The sequence below is a fragment of the Dendrobates tinctorius genome, unplaced genomic scaffold (assembly GCF_039654945.1).
Source record: "Dendrobates tinctorius isolate UK_male_01 unplaced genomic scaffold, ASM3965494v1 ptg000064l, whole genome shotgun sequence".
Lineage (NCBI taxonomy): Eukaryota > Metazoa > Chordata > Amphibia > Anura > Dendrobatidae > Dendrobates > Dendrobates tinctorius.
In genome coordinates, this window is record NW_027361732.1 from 9146806 (window position 1) to 9161736 (window position 14931).

The 14931-nt window shown below is 43.2% G+C and overlaps 1 protein-coding gene across 2 annotated transcripts in view; it reads right to left on the reverse strand.

Moving 5' to 3' along the window:
• Positions 1-818: 818 nt before the first annotated feature.
• Positions 819-14931, reverse strand: part of GPALPP1 (GPALPP motifs containing 1) — a 58628-nt gene continuing 44515 nt past the window's right edge. For both annotated transcript variants that reach the window (XM_073580287.1, XM_073580288.1), the window contains 4 exons: positions 11790-11918; positions 10547-10711; positions 4171-4269; positions 819-2564 (listed from right to left, as the gene is read on the reverse strand). In XM_073580287.1, the coding sequence (XP_073436388.1) occupies positions 2346-2564; positions 4171-4269; positions 10547-10711; positions 11790-11918 (612 nt within the window). In that variant the 3' untranslated portion in view covers positions 819-2345. The remainder of the gene's footprint in view (positions 2565-4170; positions 4270-10546; positions 10712-11789; positions 11919-14931) is intronic.

Sequence of the window (14931 nt, forward strand, 5' to 3'; positions counted from 1 at the left end):
TGTTTGTCCCGTCTGAACTGGGTCCTACCTACCTGCAAGTCAGCCATGCCCACAGACAACTGCCTGCATCATCCGTACCCACTGGCACCTGCCTGACTGTTGGCAGTGCCCACTGGCATCTGCATGTCAGCCATGCCCGCCAGTATCTGTCATTACAGCTTCCTGTCCCTGGTAGTTGCCTGCTGCACAAGCCTGACCTCACCACTAGAGGCTCCAGTGAACACCAAGGTAGCAGCTTAGTCACACACCTAAGGGTTAAGTTTGGTCCGTGGCAGAATGGGTCAACGATCCCTGCTCGCACTAAGTCCGGGGTCACACTGCATTCAGGCAGTCTGTTAGACGGGCTGCGTTACACCACGGCATAACGCGGTGTAACGCAGTCCGTTAACGCCGCCATTGGCCCCCATTGTCGGGCGCATCGCGACGCATGCCGTAAAGCGGTATGCGTTCGTGATGTGCCGTCATTCAGTGACGGAGCCTCGGACGCGGGCTGCAGTGTCTGAGGCTCCGTCACCGCTAGCACAGATGAATCATCTGCGCTAGTGGGTATAGCATAACGCGATCGCGTTAAGCTATACAGTTAACGCAGCCCGTCAACGCTATGCTTGCAACGGGCTGGGTTAACGTAATGTGAACCTGGCCTAACAAAGAGCGAGTGTAACAATTACCACAGCGTTTTATCAACAGTAAATCAATAAGTTATGACTTTCTACAAGATTAAACAGATTTTTGCCTGACAGATAACAGATGCATCCATTGGAAAAGTGGGTAAAGTTCTACATTTTTAAAGATCTTTAACATATGAACCACAAACATAATTCTCTTAAATTGCTGTCTTTTATTACCAAATTATGTAAATAAAAGCTCCGATATTAGAGATGAGAGAACAATATATTAGAGAGAAATTGAACTTGAATTTTACATAAATCCACTTTTGTCAAAACACAGATTTTTAATAATTCGCTTCTGTGCGGATTCTGTTAAACAGTGGCAAGTGGAAACCATTTTTCTGTACGTTAAAGTCCATCAAAAAGTAAAAAAAATCCTTATATTCACTTTACCACTCACCTACCTTTCTGCTCCTTGTCCTATCTTCTGATTGCTACCATGAGTGCCGACATTCCAGGGCCTCTCATGCTGAACTGGGACTTCTGGCTTTTCTAAGGCCCGACACAGTTCTGTGCATGTGGGCGCAAAGTTGCGGCACATGTTGTGACCTTTTGTATGCTTGTGCAGAACCCTCCTGGGCCTCTAAAAAGAAAGTCTTGGCCCAGGGTGAGCGGCCCGAAAATGTCAGCACTGGCGGTGGCAATCGGAACATATGATTTCAACTGGATGGGTGATTGTGAGGAGCAGAGGGATCGGAGAGAGTAATGAGCGTTTTTATTTTTTACATCTTGCATTTATTATGGTTAAGGGGGTATGGAGAGACCAATAGCACAATAAGGGACATTAAAATAGCAGAGAAAAACGGCTCTTCAAATTGAAGTTCCCAAAAAAAAATCTGTGTCAACAGCCGAATTCAAATTTTGCCTGATCCGGTCATCTCTATCCGGTATCTCGTGTTAGTACATTTAAGTTATGTTGATATTGTTTGTAGACATCTGATATCCAACACTAAGATATGATAAAACATCAACTTAGAACATCATTACAGTACACACGCACTACACAGTAATGCTGGCAAACAACCGGTAAAATAGAATTTCTTGACTTACTGATGCCAACTAGCAACAAAAAAAGAAAAACAAAACTAGTGTCCGGTAATCAACTAATAGACCGCAGGCCTATTACGCACTTCTAACTGAAAGTCTGTAAAATGTTATATAATGAGCTGACAGTGCAGCACTGGTCCTGTGCTAGACTAGTAGGGGAGCACTGGCAGACCCCTAGTTCATAAACATGGCTCATTCTGAGGTCTGTGAAGCACACGTCTAGCAGGTATTACGGATACTGGACATGGCTTTACGTCAAAGCAGAATGGAAGCGATGAGTGTTTTTCTTATCCCAGTACTCTGCTGCAATAAAAAAGCATAAGTGCACCTGTCGCCCCATATTGTACAAAATTCGAAGTATTTGCAAGTCCAAAGAGTGCCGATTAGCTTAATATTACTTTAGTTTGCAGGTAGAAATTACAACAAATGGGAGACTTTATTGAACATACTAATAACAAAATTTATGTCCATGAATGATGCGAGGTAAGCCAGGGTATTATTTACAGGATGAGTAATCAGCGTTGGCCAAGGTAATATTGGAGTTTGTCTAAGGATGGCAGACATCCGATGAGCAGTTCAGTAGGACAGGTTCATGATACAGACGTGATGTGTTTCTATGGCTGTTTGTCTTCACAAGAACATACTGCTGTTTCCATGGGAGAATTTAGTATTCAACTCTTTGGATTTGCGCAGCAGGGCTTTCTTCTGAGCATCATCAAAGCGATTAACCTGCAAATCTTGCTCTCTGTCAAACGCTCTTCTTTCCTTCGGTTTATCCTTATCTGTGTCTGCTTTCCTCTTAAGTTTTTTACGATGAAGATCTATGAGAGATTCTGATCTTTTTGAATCCTGAAGAAAAATCAATAAGAAATATGTACTTTAACCTTCTTTAGTACAGAATTTATTGCTGAATATTCTTCTACTGATCTTGCACCCAATATCTTTTTTCTGTAACCTTCTTGTATTTCTACGACATTTAATTGGCGATCATGGGAAAATACTTTATTTTGTTTCTTACCTGTTCCCACATACACTGCTCTCTGACAGAGACACCACTTCATAAAGGCACAGTCTCGCCTTACCAAAGATAGTAAGGTACACACCATCTATAGGATAGGGGATAACTTGTTGATCAATGGGGGAAGGGGGAAGAGCTGGAACCCCAAGAGATCAAAGAAAGTGGATGCTCATGCTAAACCACTGCTCCATTCCTTGTCTATGAGACCACTAGACAGTGCAAGGAGTGGAGGTCCAGCATGCAAATCTTCTCTCCATTCAAGGTGAGGTTCTGCAGGGCCCGGTTCCCAGGTTTCAGAAACCCATCACAGTGGTTAGGCCCCCAGCAATCAAAAAGTTATCCCCTATACTAGGAACAAAAGCCTTTAACAGTATAGGGATTCTTCTGTAAATCAGGATGTTGAACTGAAGATAATATGGTTATATTATAGTAAAATTTTAGCTTTCTGTCCGGGACCGTCAAGGTGGAGAATTATCAAAAATTGAAAAACCACTTGAAAATGCTGTAGTTGGGATGAATACATACATCTACACACCCCTTAACTCGGCGGCAATTGGTCCCTGACCAAGGGAGTTGGCCATGAAGCCTGTTCTAACAAGAGGCTAAGAAAAACTTTATGAGGGCTACATGGGAATGTCAGTGTCTAGGGCTGCAATTCAAAGCAAAGGCATGAATAAACCGGTACCAATGTCTTTAGAGGGGTTGACTGGGTATGGGACAAAAGTCTGACGTAACATTATTTGACTATAAGATGCTGAATGGTGACAGCATGTGGCGCATACACCCTCACAATTCCCCAGTATTGCTGGTATGAGCAGGTGGTTATGTGACTACATGTATGTGATTTGCATACTACCAATCACATACTGACTAGATGCACTCGGCTTCTCCCCATACAAGTGAATATTAAGAGAAGCCAGACACGTGACCGCATAAATGCAATCACATGACTGCTTGGCAATATCCGGGAATTGAGACAGCATGCACGCAGTCATGATTCAACAGTCTGCAGTCACAAAGGGTCAGTGCAGATTTCTTCCCCCTGGACAACCTCTTTAACTTGCATTGGTCATGCAGACATCTGTCCATCAGTGCTGCTCTTTACATTACAAGTTGTCACAAACATCTCCAAAAGTTCTCTCTCTGGGGTGGTAAGGTCACAGAAGGCTCGAGGGCTCGCAGCAATCATCTCGGAGTAATAATTCCAGGGAAGTACTGAAAAGCACGCTATTTCGAGCAAGTGGTCACAGGGCTACTTTTGCTGTCTGCAGGATTTGCAGAATTTCCAAACAACGGACTGTATCATGAAAGCAATCTCCACCAAATTATCCTTTTAGGGCATAGGGACAACATACACATTTTGCATAAATCACCTACAGTGGTTTTGTTCATTAAGTATTCAGGGGAGTTGAGAACCATTTTAGGACAGCTACTTACATTATACGTGGACACTTGCTCTGCCAATCTTTTATCTCTTTCAGAAACTTGTGGAATTTCTTCACCTTTACTGCTGGAAACCTTGCCTTCTTGTTTCTCCTTAAAAACACAAATGGAAAGATTAATGGTCCAAAAGGTAACATTATAAAGGAGAAGACTTCCATCCAAATTTAGCGAATCTCCTAATCTACGCAGAACTTGAGGAGAGTCATGTACTGGCTCTTGCCACTTTTTAGCAAACGGGACGAACCAACCAAAAGTGACAATATCACTGAACCTTGATTAGGCTGAAACGGTCCCCAAATAAAATGATGAGAGGTTTCACTGCCATGGCTTATAGAACAAAGAAACAGGAAATTTATTGCAAAATAAAAAAAACCAACAACAAAACCTGTTCAAGTTTAACCCAATTTATCACATTTATTACATAAAACTATGCCAGATGGGGTTAGATGCACATGCAAAAAATTTCCAGTAGGGTCTTGCAAGTCCGGCACTCGGACCGGAGCGTGCGGCTATATGTATTTCTATGCAGCCGCAGGCTCCGGTCCCAGTGTCGGCAGCACTGACAGGTTTTCATGCAAGAGACTCGCATGAGAATCGTGCGAGTCTCTCGCAAGTGAGTATGAGCCCTTAGAGTTGGGTTAAAGCGATCCTAAACAATTGGGTATCTTTAGGAACTAAGGGATTAGATAAAATCTTAAGCCCCTGTCACACATAGCGACGCACCAGCGATCCCGACAACTATATGACCTTGTCAGGATCGCTGGTGTGCCGCTACATGATCGCTGGTAAGCTGCCAAACAGGAGGATCTCACCAGAGATCAGGACCAGCGACGATGCGGGTAACAAGCGCACGCGTCGCTTAGTTACCCGCTGTGTACCTTAGATACCAGCGTGCTGGGAGCTGGTATCCAAGGTAAACAGCGGGTTTCTAAGCGCCGCGCTTAGAAACCCGCTGTTTACCTTGGATACCAGTTCCCAGCGCCAGCACGCTGGTATCCAAGGTACACAGCGGGTTAATAAATGACGCGCGCTTAGTTACCCACGGTTTACCTTGGATACCAGCTCGCTGATCGATGGTCTCCTGCCTGCCACACGCAGCGATGCCTGCTGGCCAGTGGGAGGCCAACGATCAAAAAAATGTCCAGGGCTTTCGAGCACGATCAGCGATACCCGGTGGAGGGGGCGGTCGCTGATACATGTCGCGCACAGCAATATCGCTGGTGAGATCGCTGTTGCGTCACAAAACTTGTGACTCAGCAGCGATCTCGCTAGCAAGATCGCCATGTGTGACGGGGGCTTTAGAGCATATGAATAACACAGAACGAGTCACCAACACTGGGGCCACATATAATTACACATGATTGGCATGCACAGATGGCTAGAAAACTTTTCTTGGCGAGAAGTTACACTGACACCTCTTTCTTGAGATAATAAGTCCCAGTTCATGTGTGAAGGATTAATGAATGCTCATCACTTGGCTGCTTTATCATCTTTCATTTCCATACAGAACTTCAATTATTGTTTTCCCTACATTTAATTACATTTAGATCAAAAACTTTGAATTCCAATTCAGCTTCCTTGACTTTGGAATGATGAAAAGCAGCAGAGCGTTGATGTCATTTTAGATCTGCCATAGCCTAGAAAATAACGTGGTGCTCACTGTACACAGCCCTTAAAGGAACTTTACTACATTATATCGACATGTTAACCTTTATATCAGGGGTTCGGCTAATGCACCTGCTCTTAGAATAGTTAAAGTAGCAAGAAACATAATGAAATATGATTGTTTTCCTTAATAATATATAGTAAGCAATCAAGTCTGATAATGTTAATAAATGGGTTGCCTCGGCCGAATATTTATAAACTATCCGTAGATTACACCAGTACGAGATCGGCGGGGGTCCGACATCCCCACCAATCAGCTTAAATCTGTTCCAGCATCAGCCATATGTAAGCAATGCACAGAGCATAATACTGATATTCACTGGCAATGCAGACCCAAACCAATCTTCTACTGATGACCAACTGTATCTGAAGGAAAGTCCAGGATAACCTGTTAAATCACTGATAACCCTTGTAACACATTTGATTTAAAGTACAAATCTGAAATAAACCACCATGCATCTTATATTTTGGTCTGTTTTTATGGATCAGTTTCAGCTTTTAAGTCTATTGGAATGAAAAACAAAGGAAACAATGGAAGCCACTGTGTGCTATGCATTTTTCATGGAATTGCTTTCCCCCCCCACCCCCCAAACAAAAACTGGACACAGTTGTGTGAATGGAGCCAAAAACTAATCCCGGCTATCACGGCTTTTGCTTTTACAGAAGATATGACAGATCCATTAGGATCAATTCGTAATTGATCCTGGTAGCAATCCCATTCACTTGTTATGAGTCAATCCTGTGGGTTTTTTTGTCTTGATAGATCAGTTCAGCAAACTACATTATCCTGGTGCTTAAAGGGAAGGTGCCGCAATTTTATATAATTTGCAAAAAAATAGTAAGTAACAAAACATGTTGTTTCAGCAAATGTTGTACTAACCAGGATTTATGGTTTGTTTGTAATAATGTTTTAATGTAGCCACTGGGCGCTGCCATCTTGATTTGCAGATCTGTGGAGGACTCATACAGTCTGCAAATATGGCCGTCCCTGGACATAGGAGACTGCGGTCGGCTCCCGACCCACATTGCAGCCTCATTAGCAGAGAACTGGGCACGCCCCTGTGGGCTGCACCATTCACTGCTGTAGGTGTGGCTGGGCGCCATTTTACTGTAGCCCAGTGCTATCTGCTGAGCTCCACTTACCCTCTATCACAGGACCACTTGTGGCATAACAGGTCCTGTGTTGTGAGGAGAGGCTGTAGATATGGAGAAGGTGGTCAGCAGAGGAGAGAACCGCTCACTGGAGCCGGAGGATGGAGAGTGGTGAGTGCGGGTGACTTTCCTCTATGCTCCTCTGTCCTGCTTACTCCAGGCTCGGCCCTGTGCTTCCTGCTCTGTGTTCTTCTGCTCTGTCTCCTCACTCACAGCCCCAGTGATCTCCGGTAATCTGACACCTTCCTTTTTATGACAGCTTTTATGGCTGTCTGAGGAGGACAGTGACATATACAGCCCATAGTCTAGTGTATAATTGGGGGGGGGCTGGAAGTTTCACCAGTGTGGGCATATCTGTAATACTGTCTCCTGTGATACTGCCTGCTGAGCCGTGTATCTAATCCTCTCCTGTGTGATACTGCCTGCTGAGCCGTGTATCTAATCCTCTCCTGTGTGATGCTGACTGCTGAGCCGTGTATCTAATCCTCCCCTGTGTGATACTGACTGCTGAGCTGTGTATCTAATCCTATCCTGTGTGATACTGACTGCTGAGCCATGTATCTAATCCTCTCCTGTGTGATACTGTCTGCTGAGCCGTGTATCTAATCCCCTCCTGTGTGATACTGACTGCTGAGCTGTGTATCTAATCCTCTCCTGTGTGATACTGACTGCTGAGCTGTGTATCTAATCCTATCCTGTGTGATACTGACTGCTGAGCCATGTATCTAATCCTCTCCTGTGTGATACCGTCTGCTGAGCCGTGTATCTAACCCTATCCTGTGTGATACTGACTGCTGAGCTGTATATCTAATCCTCTCCTGTGTGATACCGACTGCTGAGCCGTGTATCTAATCCTATCCTGTGTGATACTGACTGCTGAGCTGTGTATCTAATCCTCTCCTGTGTGATGCTGACTGCTGAGCCGTGTATCTAATCCTCCCCTGTGTAATACTGACTGCTGAGCCGTGTATCTAATCCTCTCCTGTGTGATACTGACTGCTGAGCCGTGTATCTAATCCTCTCCTGTGTGATACTGACTGCTTAGCTGTGTATCTAATCCTCTCCTGTGTGATACTGACTGCTGAGCTGTGTATCTAATCCTCCCCTGTGTGATACTGACTGCTGAGCTGTGTATCTAATCCTATCCTGTGTGATACTGACTGCTGAGCCGTGTATCTAATCCTCCCCTGTGTGATACTGACTGCTGAGCTGTGTATCTAATCCTATCATGTGTGATACTGACTGCTGAGCTGTGTATCTAATCCTCTCCTGTGTGATACTGACTGCTGAGCCATGTATCTAATCCTATCCCGTGTGATACTGCTCTCCTGACATACTCTGTGCTGCTGTCACCCTGCTGGTTTTATGTGTGATCTACATGGTGGTATGAACTATATGGCGGCATTATGTGTGAAGTATATGGCGGTATTATGTGAGAACACTATGGCAGTATTATCTGCTAAAAGGGGACCCATTCTAGGGTGGTTCTGGCTGAGCACCTGCACACAGGTCAGGGGTAATAGGTGCAGTCAGGGGAGGGCTGGTGAGGCAGCTGAAGAGAGGGGTCTCATTTTTATCGTTACTGTATGGCTACATTTCCCCCATCCTGCTTCCCAGCGTCACCCCGGACTGCGCCTGTCGCCTCGCTTTCACACATCGCCAGGACAGGATCTGAGGAGGGGAATGGGGTCTTTGCCTGCAAAGTCTGGATCAGGCTGATTGATGGCCGTTCTGATCCAGACTTTACATGCAAAGACAGTCAGTAACTTTGCAGGCCCCATCAAAATGGCTGCTCACTGTGTTCCTAGATGTCATAGGTTTTTGTGCCAGATTTCAGTAGCTGCTCCCCCTAGTGTTAACATGTGGAAATGCCAAACTTTTTAAAATTATTTTTCATATTTTGCAAAATTAAAAACAAATGATAATATTTAAGAAAATGTAAACATTAATTCTTTACATTTTTTCAATTGCTGAAAAAAATTTTTTTGGATGGCACCTTCCCATTAAAGAGTAAAGGTCCCGTCACACCTAGCGACGCTATAACGATCCTGACAGCGATACGACACGACAGGGATCGTTGCCGCATCGCTATGTGGTCGCTATTGAGATGTCAGACAGTCCAATCTACCCAACGACGGAGCAACGATCTAGCGTGTCATAGCGACCTTTGTAACGATGTCGGTGGTCGTTGGGACCCTGTCACATTGCATGTTCCATTGACGATTCACACCTCGATGAGGGATGTACTGTGTGACGCTGTATTTACACAGGCGTGGATTGCGCTCCATTTCTCACGCCCTCTCAGCTCTGAATGGTGAACGCTACCGCTGTGGAATCGCTGTTGAGATCCAAAAAAAATACCTACCATTAACTGGCTAGAGAAGCAACGAAGATGGAAAAGCAGATGATCCAAAATGGAGTCGCAGCCGTTGGACAAAAAACAGGATCTCAACTTGGACACACCCGGGTCAGGAACAAAGAACTGAAGCACTACTTTGTTAGCTTCTTTTAAAAGGAAGCCCGCCAATCAGGACGCTGTAGTGACCACCAATTGGAGCCGAGGTAGGTGTGGAAACGGGAACGCTAATCCCCGCCTTGTCTTGCTTCTGAGTCGCTAACGAGGTTATTAGGCTAGGTGTCAAACGTGACGATACAAGCGACTCAGCGGGACATGAGCGACCAAAGAAATGTCCAGACATTTCAGGCACGATCAGCGATACCCGGCAGGGGGGCTGGTCACTGTCACACACAGCGATCTCGCTGGTAAGATCGCTATAACGTCACAGTTCTAGTGACTCAGCAGCGATCTCGCTTAGTGTGACAGGGCCTTAAGGAAAACCAGACCAGTAACAAAAAAAATGGAAGTGTGAGAATGGAGCCAATGCACAAAGTCACATAATTTAATATTTACAGATACTTTTCCTGTGTTTCTTCATGCTGCAAATAAAATTCTGGTAAATTATTAGAAAACACTTCAATACACTGAACATAAAAAAAAAAAAATTAAAACAGATTTCTGCAGATGGGCTCCAGCTTGGCAATAGGTTGGACATTGACTTACAGGGTAGCTACCTCCAAATTGTGGCACCAGAGAGCCAACTTTCTACCTTGTGGAGGAAAGCCTGTATGAATAACTTGCTGCCATCCGATGAGACATATGAAGCATTAAACCTTCTTGCAATATAAATTCTTATTTCAATGGATGAAATCATTGGCGAGGAAAAGATGCAATTGTAGTGGTGTTTTTTTAGGTGTCAAAATCTCTCAATAATTCACATACTAGGAGTCAATCCAATAATTTCAAATGAAAGTACCCACTTGCATGTCATTGTGCTTTTACAAGTAGACCATTCCGGGACTACTTTTCTCTATGGGGATATTGTGGGTGAGGGGGATTTGCAAATATAAAATCCCGGACACATCAATATAAAATAATCCAAAAACATAAGGTACCAGTAGACTATTTGTAGCGCCGGCTACTCAGCTCCTGAAACCTAATAACAAAAAATAAATGCATAGAAAATTAAAACGTGTCTAACATTTATTTACTCACTCTTGCTTTCCTCTCCTTGTCGGCAGGAGTATCTGTCCAATCCGACCTATCCCCAGAACGTTCATTAGTTCTTCGCTTGAAAGTTCTCGGCCCCAGGCCAAAGTTGCTCAACTCTGGAGGAAGTTCAGTCATCCAAGACTCTCTAGCTGGGTTCTTGGGTGCATCCTTGCATACAACATATAATTTAAATTAACACATGCTATATGTAAACTAAAATGTAAGTAAAACATATCAAATATTTTTACAAAAACGTCGTATAAGGGAACCACTGCCTGTCATTGTAATATGTCCTGTGTGCACAATGAACCATTTTATTGCACGCACGGTTCTGTCTACTGATAATGTATGCAGCTGGTTTACCATTTTTCTTGTATGTACAGGTATAATAGGTTATAGTATCACTAATTTAGAAATCGATACCAATGTAATGATGCTTGATTCCCTATGAGGAAGCTATAGGCGAAACATTTCATGGGATTGGGCTGCAACTCGTGCTTTGTTTTTTACCATTCTGTACGGCTTTCCATGCTTACTACCTATTCAATGTATACTCTGGGATTGTCTACACTCACTGCCCTTTTATAATATACCTGTGGTCAGTGTAGATTAACCACTTTTTTACTGTATATTAAAATTTTTCCATGTAGTTGGTAGGTTATTTTTCTGTGTGAGTATGCTCTCCATATTATCGAACTTTTTAAGTATGTTTTATGATAAAACTTTAACCCTTGGGTTTTCAGTCACAGAGGAGTGGCCGGCATGGCTTGAGTCACCACTCAGTACATAGAGGGCAGAGGCTCTAGCTGTGTCCCACCATTGCTAAGCCACCTTTCAACTCGGTGCCAGGGTGTGGTTACAGCCACCACTTACTATGTACGGTGCGGTGACTGAAGTCATGCCGGCTGCGCATCTATGACTGAAAGCCCGAGGCGGCCGGGAAGAATAAAGGAAATTCCTCCCGGTAGCTGGGCTTTCAGTGAGGCGACTGCACTGCTTCAGCACACTATTAATCAGTAGATTAACAGTGTTTTTTTTCCACATGCCAGGTTCCCTTTAAGCCCAGAGGGGCAGGACGCGCTGTTCTGTACTAATCAGTCACTTAGTAAGCTCTTCTTGCTTATAGTCCATTTTATGTTATGCATTTAATTCTCTCTGCATTTCATAGATGTCAGGATAAATTATTAATTAATAAAATTAAAATAATAATCATTAGGTGACTGTGGCAGAAACTAATAAACCTCACATCATTTGATGTAAGCTTCTGTTTCATTTTCCAGGCACGGCGTTCGAAATCTTCGGCAACAGTGGACTGAGCCAGCCCTTTGGCAGGAACTGGACCAATGATGTCTTCATCATCGTCATTGTCTGATGCCTGGTGGGGGAAACAAGAATAGGGAAATATATAAATGCACAATCTAGCCGAAACGTTACCGCTGAATTTGCAACTGCCATATGCTTCCTAAAACGCCGACAGCATACAGCAAGCACTGTACTACCAGAACATCTCTTACAAAAAAAATGTGCAAGTTAAATCCAGAGTTTTGTGACTCAGATCTCCGGGCTTCTGCTCTCAATGACTGCAGATCACATTTGTGACATCTGTTTTTATGCTTTCCTGTATCTGGATGAGATACACTGAAGAAAGTGACAGACATCTTCCAAGATCCTGATCATACACAGCATCAAGAATACAGGAAATAAGATCCTAATCTTAAACATAAGCTCCACAATCACTGCCAATGCTGTCTGATTGTGATCATTTCTTTTGAAAACATTTAAGATTTAATTTGGCTTTAAGCAGGTTTTTTTTTTTTTTTTTTAAAGAAGTACTTCCATCAAAGTTTTTATTCTCTTACTATTTTGTAATTATTATACTATATAGAACTGTGTACTTACATAGGTATCCATGGTTACGACCACAAGCAACCAACTAGCTGTCACTTCATCAGGGGCCGTAACCATGGATACCTATGGTCCTGTTATGCCTGCACATGAGGAAAGAGACACAGCGAATCAAAAATATATATACATTTTTAATTGGCGGTATTAACTAATATTACTACACCTGCTGCATATTGGGATAGGATATTGGAGATGGGAATACACCTTTAAGTCTGTTTTTAAAAGGCATTAAAAAAAAATGTGCAAATGGGGGGTGCAATATGTAATATGCTTAAATATTATTAACAAATAATACATCAGGTATGTAAATGTGTCCTGCTATACTATGAACTTACGCAATCTCCAGGAGAGCGAGTGCTGACACACGTATGGTACAGACACCGGAGGGGAGTATTATTATTATTATTATTTATTGTTATAGCGTTGTTATCTCACTGGGGGGGGGGGGAACACAGGGATTGAACAGAAGTTGTCAGAATAGTAGACAGCCCCGTTTAAATGTATTGTTCACCCCTGAATTTTAATTTTATAAAAAGGGGGAGCGTCTTATAATCTGAAGGTATCTTACCAGGGCTGGGAGGGGAGGGGAGGCGGCTGCGGTGGAGCGTGCTCACAGGAGGCAGGGTCGCTGCTTCAGGAATGAGGCGATGCTGCGATACCTGGGCTCTCAGAAGAGGGCGACCGGTGTCCCCTTTACCGTAGACTTCCCTGGGGTGGGCTTTGTGAACGTGCATGGTCCAGAGGCCATTTTACTAAAGCCTACAGCAGGAAAATCTACGGGAAATGGGACTCCGCTCACTGGCCATCCCCCAGGTAAGCTACTGATAAAATAGATATAAGACACACCACCATTTTATTTATTTTATTTTGTACGTAGTCCGCAAAATACGGTATTTTAGTAGAAAATGGCCTGTATCTGAGGTGCTAACTTTAAATATACAACTCTGGCAAAAATTAAGAGATCACTTTCAAATGTTCAGTTTGTCTGATTTTTCTCTTTATAGGTATATTTTTGAGTAAAATGTAAATTGCTCTTTTAATCTATAAACTACTGACAACATGTCTCAGAATTTCCAAACAATAAATTTTGTATTTATTTTCTGAAAATGAGAAATGGTCAAAATATGCAGTGCTTGCAGACCTCAAATAATGCCAAGAAAACAAGTTCATAATCATTTAGAAACAACAATACTAATGTTTTAACTCAGGAAGAGTTCAGAAACGAATATTTTGTGGAATAACCATGATTTTTAGTCACAGCTTTCACACGTCTTGGCATGCTTTCCACCAGTCTTTCACACTGCTTCTGCCACAGATCTACAACATGGACAAGACCAAAAAGCTTTATAAGGATGTCAGGGACAAGATTATAGATCTGCACAAAGCTGGAATGGGCTACAAAACCATAAGTAAGACACTGGGTGAGAAGGAGACAACTGTTGCTGCAATAGTAAGAAAATGGAAGAAATACAAAATGACTGTCAATCGACATCGATCTGGGGCACCATGCAAAATCTCACCTCGAGGGGTATCCTTGATCATGAGGAAGGTGAGAGATCAGCCTAAAACTACACAGGGGAACTTGTTAATGATCTCAAGGCAGCTGGGACCACAGTCACCAAACCATTGGTAACACATTACGCCATAAAGGTTTAAAATCCTGCAGTGACAGCAAGGTCCCCCTGCTCAAGAAGGCATATGTGCAGGCCCATCTGAAGTTTGCCAAAGAACACCTGGATGATTCTGTGACTGATTTTCAAAACATTTCAGTTCATTCAGTATTGAGTAAAAGTGACACACAGTAATGAATGCACTTTTACACCTTGGCATGCTATCCAATGACATCTCAAATGTGCTCAATGGGAGACAAGTCTGGAGATGGTAATGCGTTTAGGTAACACATGCTGCTCACCACAAGCAACATGTGGCCTGGCATTGTCATGTTGCAAAATGGCTCCTGTGAAATGGCCATACAACTGATTCCACGACCAATCATTGTAACCTCAAGCTGTTAGAGTACCTGGAATGAAGACTGGAGGGAACTGGCTAACAAATATTTTGAGCCCAAACACCATAATCTTGGGTGAAGGACCAGTGTGACGTTGCCTTGTGAAAGTCTCTTCAGGCCACTGATCTCAAAGGCTATCATAGCGCAGAGCAAGAAATCAATGGAGGCTTCAATGAAGATCTATAATTTACAGATGTTCTCCAACTCCTGACGTTCAACAGATCATGTTTTCAGAATTTCCTTAGTATTGGAGATGATAATTCCATCATCAGTGCAATACTATGATAATCCTGAAAACATGATTTGGTGGTGGGCTTTGAGGACTGAAGTTGGCAAAGACTTGTCTACAGCAAGAGTGCTACTTTTGTCTTCAACACAAATAGTAGCTGAAAATTGGTCTGGGGACCACAATTGCAACGCCATGAAGACGTATTCACCAGAGAATGTGACAGTATCTCAGGAGCCATTTTTAGTA